Source organism: Diplotaxodon limnothrissa, linkage group LG13 (genome assembly GCF_057381915.1).
Source record: "Diplotaxodon limnothrissa isolate DT_005_m linkage group LG13, D_limnothrissa_male_GT1.1, whole genome shotgun sequence".
Lineage (NCBI taxonomy): Eukaryota > Metazoa > Chordata > Actinopteri > Cichliformes > Cichlidae > Diplotaxodon > Diplotaxodon limnothrissa.
Window position 1 is genome coordinate 8794958 of NC_140608.1, and position 12160 is coordinate 8807117.

Here is a 12160-nt window from a genome sequence, read left to right on the forward strand (position 1 = left end):
ACAATTACACTACATTTAGCTGCTTGTACGTGGCTCTGATATTCTGCCCACTGTGACAGTGTGCATATTTTAAGTGATGCACCCACCAGCTATCCCTGCTTTGAAAACATTACCATTACTATACACATTTTATAATTACTCTCCAAAATGCCTTACACAGGGGAAGAAGTATTGACTCCAGTAATAGCAATCACAGTAACAACATGTTGCTGCTGATATGAAAATGCACCTATTATTATGAGTCATTTGTACACCTAGTAAAAAGCCACTCAAGTCGTTGTTGATCATGTCTACCATCAAAGAAAGATTCATCTCAGGATAATCATATTGACATGTACTTTGTGATTCCTGTGTTTCATATTGCTTTTAATGTATGTGCAGCTAGAGAAGGAGAGCATTCTCAACCGTCACTCATGGCAGCAAATTTATTCATATATTCCCATTGTATGGAGTGGGATCATGAGTTCAGACTAGGCCCAACCTACATGTTTTACCTTTACAGCTGGCTTAACAGTTTGTGGCACAGATTCAACACAGTGCTGACAACATATCTCAGAGATTTTGGTCTATATTGACATGATAGCATCAAAACATTCCTACAGATTTGTCGGCTGCACATTCATGACGTGAATCTCCCATTCAGTCACATCCCAAAGGTGCTCTGTTGAATTGTGACCTGGTGACTCAGGAGGCTGACTGAGTTCAAGAAACCACTTTGAGGTCATTTTAGTTTTGTCACATGGTGCGTTATCCTGCTGGCAGCAGCCATCAGAAGATGGGTGTGCTGTGGTCATAAAGGGATGGCCATGACAGTCAGGTCAGCTGTAGTTTTAAACAATGATCAATTGATACTAAGGGGGCCAAAGTGTGCCAAGAAAATACTCCCGCAACACAGCGTGCAGTGAATTCATCCTACAAGGCAGGATGAATTCACACTTTCATATTGTTTACACCTTATTCTTATCAAACCAGAGAATATTTTTCCAATCTTCTACTGTGCAATTTTGGTCAGCCTGTTTGATATGTAATCTCAGTTTCCTGTTCTTAGCTGACAGGAAGGGCAGCCGGTGTGGTCCTCTGATGTTGCTGCCCATTTGCTGCGTAATTTGGTTATAACAAGTGAGTATTTGAGTTACTGTTCCTTTCTTTTTCTGTGGAATCAGTGTGGCCATTCTCCCCAGACCTGTGGCATCAACAAACAAATCTTAACCTTTGGCTCACTGGATTTTTTTTCTTTTTCAGGCCACTCTTCGTAAACCCTACAGATGGCTGTGCAGGAAAATCAACAGTTTGTGAAATACTCAGACCAGCCTGTCTGGTCCCAACAACCACACCACCTTCAAAGGCACTTAAATCACATATTTTTCTGAATTCCAATCAGCAGTGTGTACATACCTTAAGTTGTTGTCTTGTGAATGGCTCATCACATGTTTGAGTTTATGAGCGCTTAAGCAATTAGGTTATACCTACTAAAGTGTGTTTTTGAGGTATTATTATTTTTATACTAGGCTACACTGCAGAGTCAAAACATTTCTTTTCACAGAAGTAGTTTCTGGTTGCTTTGGAGATTTAGACTCAATATCAAGCACCGGTTCATTTTATAAATTATAACAAACTTTGATTAAATTCCAAATGATATATTTTTATCATTGTTAAAATAAAATCTATCTCAACCAGCTACACTGAACTGCTGATGCATTATTATCTTTTTGTATTTTCTTAGTACTCCTTCCACAACTGTTGATCTTTAAGTAAAGTAGCTGCCCTTGGATGACAACCATATCTAAATTTTGGATAGTTATAGACAGATGCTATAAATGTTTCACTGAATGCAGAGCAACGGTGGTAAAGCAGCTGTTTAATATTTTTTACTCATGGTTGGCTGTGATACAAAGTGCTTTAACATCCAGTCAAACATGTTAATATATTTTATATTTATATTAATATTTCAGCTAAGATGAGGACATTTCTAATGTAATATGGTAGACAGTGCAATACTGGTATAATGCATGTACTGTATATGGGCATGCTGCTCTATAGAAAGAACTTTTTCATGATGTACCTGAGATTCTCTGAGCTGAACTCAGACTCCAGGAACTTTAGGAACTGCTCTCTCCCAACAGGATCTTTGAGAACCTCGTCAATGCCAAAAGCCCACCTCTTTACCCTCTGCTGGCCTGGCTCCTTACTGGAGGAGGACACAAAAAGTACAACACGTTTTCACAGATCAATATGTGCTATAGAAACACTTGGGAATAACGTTTAGCATTTGTGGTTTTCTGTACCCACCTGGCTTCAAGCTCCCAGAGTGTGGCGTCATCTGAGATCCAAGGGTTAGATGGGTCTGGTGGCGTGAGGAAGGGGTCGTATTCAAGATACTGCTCCGTATAGCCCAACAAACTGTTTTTTAAAACAAGAATGGGTGGTTTATTTGTTAGCTTTACCTGACAGAAAGAGAAGGTAAATTCCCTTGGGAGCAAATACTATAAATGAAATGAAATGTAGAGTTTGACAAGAGGGATTGGCTCACTACTTGGACACAAGGATTTAGAAGTCTTTCCTGAACATATCTCTCTTTTTAGAAAGGAATGACAAACAGACACTTTGTACAGGATCAGGTATCTGGATCTCTGTACGCTGATGACAGCTGAAGGCATTGTCTGGGCTTAAACACTGCTCAAGGTCATCTTAGTTCTTAATTCCCAGCTGTGTTAGGCTGTTTAAAGGCTCAATAAACAGATCGATGGCTAAACTGAATAAAGACACAAAGAACATCGCTCACCTCTCTGCCACTTTGGACATTTTCAGTCGATGCCTGTCTAATTGCAATTGCCAAAAGGTGATCTGAAACCACAGCGGGGAACAATGAGTAGACAGCAGTCTCCATGAATTCATTCATTCATTTTCAGTCATACTGATATGACATTTCAAGTTATGCTTTCTATTTAAAAGGTGCTCAGTGCAATTAACTGGATACAGAAATAATATGGCTGTAGTAAAATACCAAGTCCAATTGAAGCACTATCATTGACAAAATCACAAATCCTCTACTGCCACCTGTAGGTCTAACCTGTTCCTGCAGTTCTTCTTCTGTAGGCTGCTTGGCCTCTGGAGCTGGGGTGTGGGTTGGGCTGTGGGTACGGATATCATTCTGCAGCCCATACACAGACTAATAAAATAAAAACGTAAGCATCAATATAAGTAGCCTTAATGCTGCAAACAAGCAAAGCATGGCAATATGAAACTGTTTGCATTCATACTTGTAATATATACATACAAATAAGTAACATTATAATCAGGTAAGAGTAGAAAGCTCTTAAGTACCTTTCTAGTTTTGTGGGGATTTTTCATTCTTGAGGACTTCTTTATGTCAACTTCTGTTGTATTGACACATCCAGGCTGTGAAAAAAATGAAAATCAGGAAATCATGAGAAATCCAGCTTGTGATTACATTTTTAGCTGATTATACTCTTCCTTGAGCTTAGACTCTTAGAACACAGTTATGTACTCTATATCACAGTGTACTCTAGCTCGATGCCACAATTAGTAAAGGTGTCGGTACTGTGCAAAAGTTTTAGGCAGGTGTGAAACAGAGACAGAAATATAAATGATTGTTTATTGGCCCCAAATGTGTCCTGCAGCAGGACAACGACCCAAAACTACAGCCAAATATTTTCAAAAGGAAAAAGAAGTGGTGGAAGTGATGGTATGGCCCCCACAGAGCCCTGATCTCAACTTCATCAAGCGTGTCTGGGATTACATGAAGAGACAGAAGGATGTGAGGAAGCCTACATCCACAGAAAATCTGTGGTTAGTTCTCCGAAAGTTTTGGAACAACCTGCTTTCTTCTTCTGTTTTCTTTCGAAAACTGTGTGAAGAACTGTTTTGAAGGCAAAGGGTGGCCACACCAAATATTGATTTGATTTACCTTTCTCTTTTGTTCATGATGATTAAAATAAATGATTAACACTTCCATTTTTGAAAGCATTCTTTGTTTACAGCATTTTTTCTCACCTACCTAAAACTTTTGCTCAGTACTGTGTCATTTTTCAAATACGCTTAGCCAACAAATTCTCCCCAGTTCCCATTACAAATCTTTCACATCTGCAGCAAGCTTCGTTTCTTTGCCAAGGTTACATAGTCCACAATAGAGACAACACCAACAGAGGACATTTGCCTGCAGTCTCATGTCATCTAACTCAGACAGGGGCATCTTAAAATCTCACCAAGTACCCCGCACTTTGAAAATGATGCTAAAGGATACTATGTGCGTTAAAATGTGATGCCTGCGGGTCCTGACCAAGCATCAGTATGTGACAAGTTGGAAGTGAGAATGAGCTGGATTTGCTGGAAGTCTCAAGGACAATGTGTCAGATGCTGGTTAATTAAACATGGAATGTGCCAATTCTAGGAAAACATGGAAACCAGCAGGAAATTAGAATCTTAGAGTGCAAATACTGGCTGATTGAGCAAGTAGTCTAATCTAGGTTTCTTCCAGAAGAACAGAGCTTGATGGTGTCACTGTGAAATTTGAATTAATATTGATTATGTTGCTCCGAGGACGCATAAATTGAACTTGTTATTTCCCAATTAACCGTGGAGCAGTGGCTTTCAGGAATACAGCAGAGGAGACCCTTAAACCTCAAGGGGAAACTAAATGCTAATGCTAAGCAAGTGTGCAGGAACAAGGTAAAGAGCAGCGGTGAAGCTGATGTGTTGTGACAGTTATTGATGTGGCATTTCATGTGTATGGCCAAGGCAAATACACGCCGGGGTATTTGCAGAGCGTTCAGCTATTTACACTCTTTAAATGTTACAGGAACCATATAAAGCTCATATATAAATTCTGTCATCTATTAAGTGCTTAAAGCTTATAATTGCATAACATTTATGAAACAATTTATTAATCACAGTGTTATGTGATATCTATAAAAAAGACAATACATAACTCACAAAAACTAAATGTACCATTCTGGGTAATTGTTCATTTAGACTGTGGTCATTGTGAAATAATTATTTCAGCATTATTCACTTTTACGAGAACTAGTAGGATGATGCTAGTAAAGTCAGCAAAACAATGCTATTAGTAACAGCAGAGGTGATTATGACAATACCATCATAATTTTACTCACCACTGGTCTGTGCACGTCCCAGAATGCTCTTTCCTGACTGTCAAGAATTTTTCTCTCAATTTTGTCTCTTTTCTTGTCCACTCTGGGAGGGAAAAGATAGAATTCAGGGAACAGTTCTGACAGAGTGTGTAGATTAATCTAAAACATTTATGAGCCATTTACTTCATCACATGTTTAATGTGCAATCCATCTGTGAAGTTGTGCACTGGTAATTACAGGGACGTTTAATCACGACATAACGAGTCTGTAAGAGAACTCACTTATAATGGCTCAATGCGTGTGTGGTTCTTATAGAAACCTACTTTGCTTGTGCTTCTGCTTGCATAAAAATGAACTCCCATTTCCTGGCGAAAGCTCTCTGTAGCCTTGCTAAGCTCTCCTGTAAGTAAAACAAAGAAGAAGCAGGAAAACTAAGCTTTGTAGGAATCCAGGCTGATTATGTTTATCGCGCATGCTGTGTACAGTGCACAACTGGATACAATCTTTAATGACTCCTGCTCTGATATGAAAGAAAAAGACGCAGATAATGACTAAACCAGTGATTCATTTAATAGCTTTGTTGAAAGAGAGCTGCAAATTATACAATGACACATGGAAAAACAAATGTTGTTACTGTCAGTATGAACCAAAAGGTAAGAAAGCAGTGCTAATACAGGAAGAGCACAGATAGAAAGGAGTGCTGACACTAAAAGACCTTCTTCACTTACCGCTTCATAGTCTGCAAGCTCCAGACGTGCTTTATTTTGCATTGTTCTTTTGCAGAGGTAAACAGCTGAGAGAGACAAAGAGAATGGTAATAAAGGGAGAACAGGATCTCAGCTTCGTTTTAACAGCCTTAAGTGTCCCTGCGTTGATTCAGTTAATCCTCTCAACTGCACATTTAGACTGGACTGCAAATCACAAAGGTCATTTACTATGATGTGTGTGTGTGTGTGTGTGTGTGTGTGTGTGTGTGTGTGTGTGTGTGTGTGTGTGTGTGTGTGTGTGTGTGTGCCTGCAACTGCTGGTGCTTGTGTGTTTGAAGGTGTGTGCACGCCTGACTTTTGATGTCTTCCTGTACTATCATCATCCCTTCATCTCTTTGTTAACTGACCATAATGTGCAAGCTTCATTATGCCATTAGAGTGTTTTCATTAAGGGGCATCATTCAAGTGAATCAGTTGCTGCATCTGAGACACTGACTTCCTCTAACACTCCCAGGATTATTCCCACTGTGAGCATTAGCCCCTTTCCCCTTCTACAATTCAAACAACAAATGAACGACCTGCAAGGATGCAGCTATTCAGCAACCCATTTTTGGCATTATGAAAGCTTTATCTCCACTCTGCTTGGCTGTAACAATGAAAAGCTCATCCCTGTATCACCATTAAAATGCTCAGCCAACTGTGCACAACAGGTGCATGCATATCAAGGCATTCCTGTTTTCCTTCACAGTAATCAGACTGCCTCAGTCAGAGTATGACTGAGGTAGACACAATTAACTTTAGTTGGAAAACACTGAAAAAAATAAATGTGTAAAATAGAAAGCATTACCTGATTCTAACTGTTGGCCAAGCGTTAGTGTAAAAACTAAATCTGATCCTTTTTATCACATCTAACATGGAGACACTGTTGCAACACTTGCGTTTCATCTTTTTAACCTCTGTAAAAATCAGCATTAATAACATGTCAGCTACAGTTTATGCAATATACAAACAGCCTGTCTCATTAGTCTTCTCTATACACACACAAACACGCACATACACAGTGGAAGTTCAAATATGACTACAACAGAATGGCTCTCACCATAGTCTGTGTTTTCTGGTTCCCAGCAGTTTGATGGCCAAAAGTACGGAGTCTGAAGGGAAAAACGAGTCATTAAGAAACAAAACTTTAAAAAAAGACCTTGCAGCTTTGATAATGTACAACTAACCACATGGTGTTTCGAAATCAAAGTGTACTGCTATGTTACTTTGGGTGGGCATGTGGTCCCAGCCCTGCATCTGTCACAATAAAATATTTTGTTGTATAATGGGTTTGGCATAATGTCTAAAGCACATAAGCTTCTTTCAGAGAGTGCTTAGAGCAGACCAGCATGAGAGCTCGCCCTCCTTGGGCAGCATTGTATGGACTGGCACCAGATGAAAAGTGATTACATACAAAAGGCAAAGTAAAGGGTACTAACACAAACAACCTTAGGCATTGATTTACTCTTGTTAGTTGCTGTGCAGCACACTTGGGGGAACTCACTTGGTGGAAAATCAGTAAAACTGTCAGTCTGTGTATTGATGTTTGGAGTACTAGTTCATGAATGGAGCACTCCCCTCCCCATTCATGAACTAGTATGAATTGTGTTCAGGACCTCCTGGTTTACTTACTTCATATGTAATTGAACTAAGTATACTTCATACTTCATATGGGAATGAACATTTTATTTCAACTCCAATAGATGATTTGAAATATCATTTGAAACAATTTTGTCCATTTTTTTGTTCTTTTGCTGCCATCCTGCATAAATGTTATCATTTAACATGACTTTTTTATTAAAACGATCTGCGTGTAGCACTGTACAAGGCTCTTAGCCACCCCTCATTTTTTATATTCTTCTAGGAAAACGAGTGCAGTGGTTTAGCAAAATGAGAAAACATACATGGAAATACAGTATAGCAAGAAAAAATATTTTTGTACAGTGCTAATGAGCTTAAATTCAGTATTTGGTGTGGCATTTATCCTTTAAAACAGCTTAAACTCTTATAGGCAAGCACTCTTGTAATTTATTTGAGTAGTCTTCAGGAATAGGTTTCCAGACTTCTTGAAGGATATTCAAAGCTCTTTGGATCTTGGCTTCCTTTTGTTATGTTCTCTGTGAAGATGATTCCACACTGCTTCACTAATCTTGCGGTCCGGGCTATGAAGAGGCCAATCCATGACTGATAGTGTTCCATTGTGTGTGTTTTTTATCCAGATATTCTTTTACTCTATTGGGACTGTGTAGTTAGGATCACTGTCATGCTAAATAACATAGTCAAAGTCAAAGCTTCTTTCCAGACCGATAAAATCTGAAAGTACTTTTCTGCGTTCATAATTCCATCAATTTCGACAAGATCTCCAATACCACTCTCTGAAATGCAAATATGGATTCATTGCTCTATGAGACATGTTGCCAGTGATTTTTAGTTCTTGTGTAATTTGGCATGCATCCATCTTTTTCTCTGTCTCCTTTCCTTAAAATTGCTTCTTGACAGCCACATGCATCTCCCAGGTTCTGTGTCCAGCCTTTGTTGGATTTTTTTCCCTATTTCTTAAAGACGAACATGATGACTTTCAAATACTTTTCATCTGCAGTGAATATTTTCCACCCTGCCACTTCTTTTGTCCAGTTTCCTCATTTTTAATTAATTAATGAATTGCAACACCTTATGTTCACAGTATTTGATGGCCCTAATCAAAAAGTGGATGAAAAGAAAGAACAGAATAATCTATTGACTCTAAAAGTCCTTGACTCTAGCAAACTTAAAATGTTAAATATTTAAAAAATAGGATTAAATATTCCCTTGATTAAGCAATGCTGACAGAGTCGGACAGATGTATAATAAAAATAAAATCATTCAATATAATGAGGAATTAAACATTAACATTCTTACCTGAAACCTATAGAAAGTGCCATCGTCTTTGAGAGTGAGGACGTGGTCAGAGATGGGGAAGAAGTAACCATGTGCAGCCATCAGAGTTCCCAGATGAAGAGCCTCCACTGGGAGAAAACACAGATAAAAAGACTATTTACATCTTGATGCGCTCCTTTTTTCCAGTTTTTTTCCCAGTAGTACCAGATACCAGCACATGTTAATGTGCTTTCATGCACATAAAACATACACACTAGTAGCAGCATGTTTTTGCCAAGAAATGCAGTAATGAGATTGTGTTTCTAAACAAAGAGCATCATAGCAAGCTTCACAACACTGTTGAGATGACTGTTAAGATTTCTGTGAAGGAAACAAGATATAATTTTCTTTCCTTTGGGTAGACGATATGAGACAGTCACACAACAGCCAAATAGTAGCGTCAAATAAAAAAACAACAAGATCTTTTTTTTTATTGTTCAAATCATAAAAAATTCACATATACATTGTTTGCACATTTTGTCCAAAGACATAACAGACTAATACATGATAGTAAATGTACTGTGTGAGTTTTAAATACACTGCTGGTTGAGCTTAACAATGGATAAGGATGGGCTAGATGTGTCTCTATTTAGTGGGTCTCACACTAAACTAAGCTATCCAGCTGTTGGTTTTAGCCTTCCATTTAAGTTGCTAGAAAAACACATTTTTAAAAATGTCAAATGCTTGCTTTAATTTAAATTCTAATTTATTTGCTTTATTTAATTATACAGAGACATTAAAGGTAAACCTGCTTGGAGATCTTAGTTTTTCATTAAAAAGAAGATTCTCTGATTACGCTGCAATCAATACCTCCTCATCACAGATATTGGCCCAGCATGTGTTTTTCTTTTTATTTGTATCCCCAGCTAATTAACGTTATTCACCATTCATCCCAAGGTGCAAATTCATCCTTCACAATATTGCTAAAATGAACATAAACTAGGAGCAGTTGCTTTACTACACTCTGCACTGCTATCACACAGAGATAGAAAGACCTCCATTGCATCCAAACAGCTCTGCAGGAGGTCTCACTGATTAGCCCACCTTAAGCTTGAGAAGTGTAACTCATCAGTCAAATCAATGTTGTGCTTAGCTGGAGTGAAAACCTGCTTACCTCTGGCACTCCACAGCACATGGCTGACTGTCCCTGATTTAAAGCCATCAGATAATGAAAACATGTAATCAACATCAAGTGTGTATCATCTGCTATCAGTTCCTCCCTGCTGTTCTAAACCTGAAAGTCCTTTGTGGTGTCGACATCTATCAGTCACAGTTTGTGTTTTGGGCTGATGGCTTTCTTTTGATACTGCCATATTTGGTTCATTATGAATAGTTTTTCATACAGTGTTGCCCTTGACTGTTTCTGCCAAGTAAGCTGTCCTACCACACGGATAAAGTGAGAGATGAAAAGATAGAAATGTTTAACATTGTCTAAATTGCCAGAGCTACGAACGCTACAGCAGGAGCTTACTGTATGCACCATAAAATATGCACATGTCTGCTTTCTCACTCTAACACACACACTGGGTGTTTGTGAGTGAGTGATAAATATAGATTGGCTTTTTCTTTGTCACTGAGGTGGCTGTCACCGCTTTCAGAGGTCAGGATGTTTATGTGTATGCATGTGTTTGTCTGTGACTGGGCTCCTTTTATTAATAAATTATGACTCATAAGTTATTTAAACCTGTTTACTTATAAACAAATCCCTCCCTCTGTATCGGCTATATATAAACTCTAAAGGAGATAGTGACATATTTAACATAATAGCGGTATTAACATTTACTACATGGAAAAATCAAGTTATTCCTGAATTTCTTTACTTAACCTTTATACAGAATGTTTGTTTGGGTATTTATCTAAGACAGAATGAATGTCAGATGGCAATAAGGTCAGCACAGCATGAAAAATGACCTCGTGGACATGCAATTAGAGCTTGATGTCTCTTATATTTCAGCAACTGAGTTAATTTGTTCTCATTTGAGTCTGTTGAAAAATCCACACAAAGGTGAAAATGCACACAAAATACATGTGCGGTGCAGATTTATTTCATCTAAGCATTTGCAAACAGTGTGCAGTGTTATTAGGAAAAAAGAATAAATCTGAAAATGTCAGTTCAATCAAATGAAGGTTTTTCATGCATTAAAACATAACCAATCTTATTTATTTCTAGTTTTTCTGACAGGATTCTACTGTATAAAGTTAAGTCCCGGCAGCAAGGGAGCTTCTGGCTTCCTTTTAACATAACATAAGCTTTATAGGTGACTAAACCTTGGATTAGAATTAGTCAAACTGTCAAAAAAGGCCAGGCTTACAGTCCAGAGAGAAAACACCCTTTGATTTCATCATATTACCAGTTATGTGCCAAAACCCCACTAGTTTGGAGCCCTGCCATGTGGAGTGTGGGAGTACTTTTCCACCTGAGCTTTATCTAAAGACAAACACAGAGATTTTGTATTTGTGGCTTATAACGTATGAGCTGCTGAAGTGAAACAGTGTCTCTCTTAGAAATTGTGGAAGGAAAGTAAATAATTCTCAGAAAAGGCTCTTATTTGGCTTCATTAAAATTAAAACTATTTAATATTTCATAGGAAAAACAAAGATTATAAAAGTCTAAGATCTGAATAAAGAATTTATTTTTAATCTAAGTTACTCAAATGTGCTTAAATACATAGTGTCAGGAGGCTCAGCCCCGAAAGCAGTGAACTAAAAGACTAGCACACCAAAGTGCTTTTACATAAAGTCAAATATGTATTTTAAGTCAATTAAATACACACTTTCAATCATTCGAGGAGGAGCACTCAATGGATTCATGCACAACTGAACTAATACAAGGATTAGTAAAATAACACTGTCCCACAAACAATGGAGGTATAAACTGTATTCATGTGTATGTCAGCACAGAAGTGTGCAAATGGGTGATTTCAGTAGGCTGAAAAACTTGACTCTAGTGCTCTACTGCAGGAGTGACTCTTGAGCCTGATGAGAAGGAGGTTTGAAGAAGGTTGACAGAGAAGACCAGGATCTTTAATCAGAACCTTAGGCACCCTCTTCCCGCTGTTCTGATGAGCCACATGTCCTCCCTCAGAGGTCACTTTACTGTTCCCTGTTCCACTGAGCAGATTAGATGCTCCTTCATATGTAATTCACACCTTTAATAACACGCAGGTGCACACTCCCTGACAACTTGACTGATTTGTCTTGATGCTCTGTTGTGGTCTGGTGACTGTGATGTGTGTATTTATATGGTTAGATGATCCCCATAGTGACCTACTAAACAAGATTAATTTATACAGTGTATATTGTGATCAATTGTTTGTCATTGTATTTATACGTGTTTTTTATTTTCATTTTAATGTATTAGATAATTAATCTACAGTTTATAGACTT

At 38.1% G+C, this 12160-nt stretch overlaps 1 protein-coding gene across 1 annotated transcript in view; it reads right to left on the bottom strand.

The window, feature by feature from the left end:
• The window catches only part of rgs7a (regulator of G protein signaling 7a), a 52956-nt gene that overhangs the window by 2668 nt on the left and 38128 nt on the right, over window positions 1–12160 (bottom strand). The window contains exons 4-13 of the mRNA XM_085369118.1: window positions 8756–8862; window positions 6918–6969; window positions 5840–5904; window positions 5435–5511; window positions 5133–5214; window positions 3325–3399; window positions 3071–3169; window positions 2783–2844; window positions 2290–2400; window positions 2063–2188 (exon numbers count right to left, since the gene is read on the bottom strand). Coding sequence (XP_085225244.1) covers window positions 2063–2188; window positions 2290–2400; window positions 2783–2844; window positions 3071–3169; window positions 3325–3399; window positions 5133–5214; window positions 5435–5511; window positions 5840–5904; window positions 6918–6969; window positions 8756–8862 — 856 coding nt within the window. The remainder of the gene's footprint in view (window positions 1–2062; window positions 2189–2289; window positions 2401–2782; window positions 2845–3070; window positions 3170–3324; window positions 3400–5132; window positions 5215–5434; window positions 5512–5839; window positions 5905–6917; window positions 6970–8755; window positions 8863–12160) is intronic.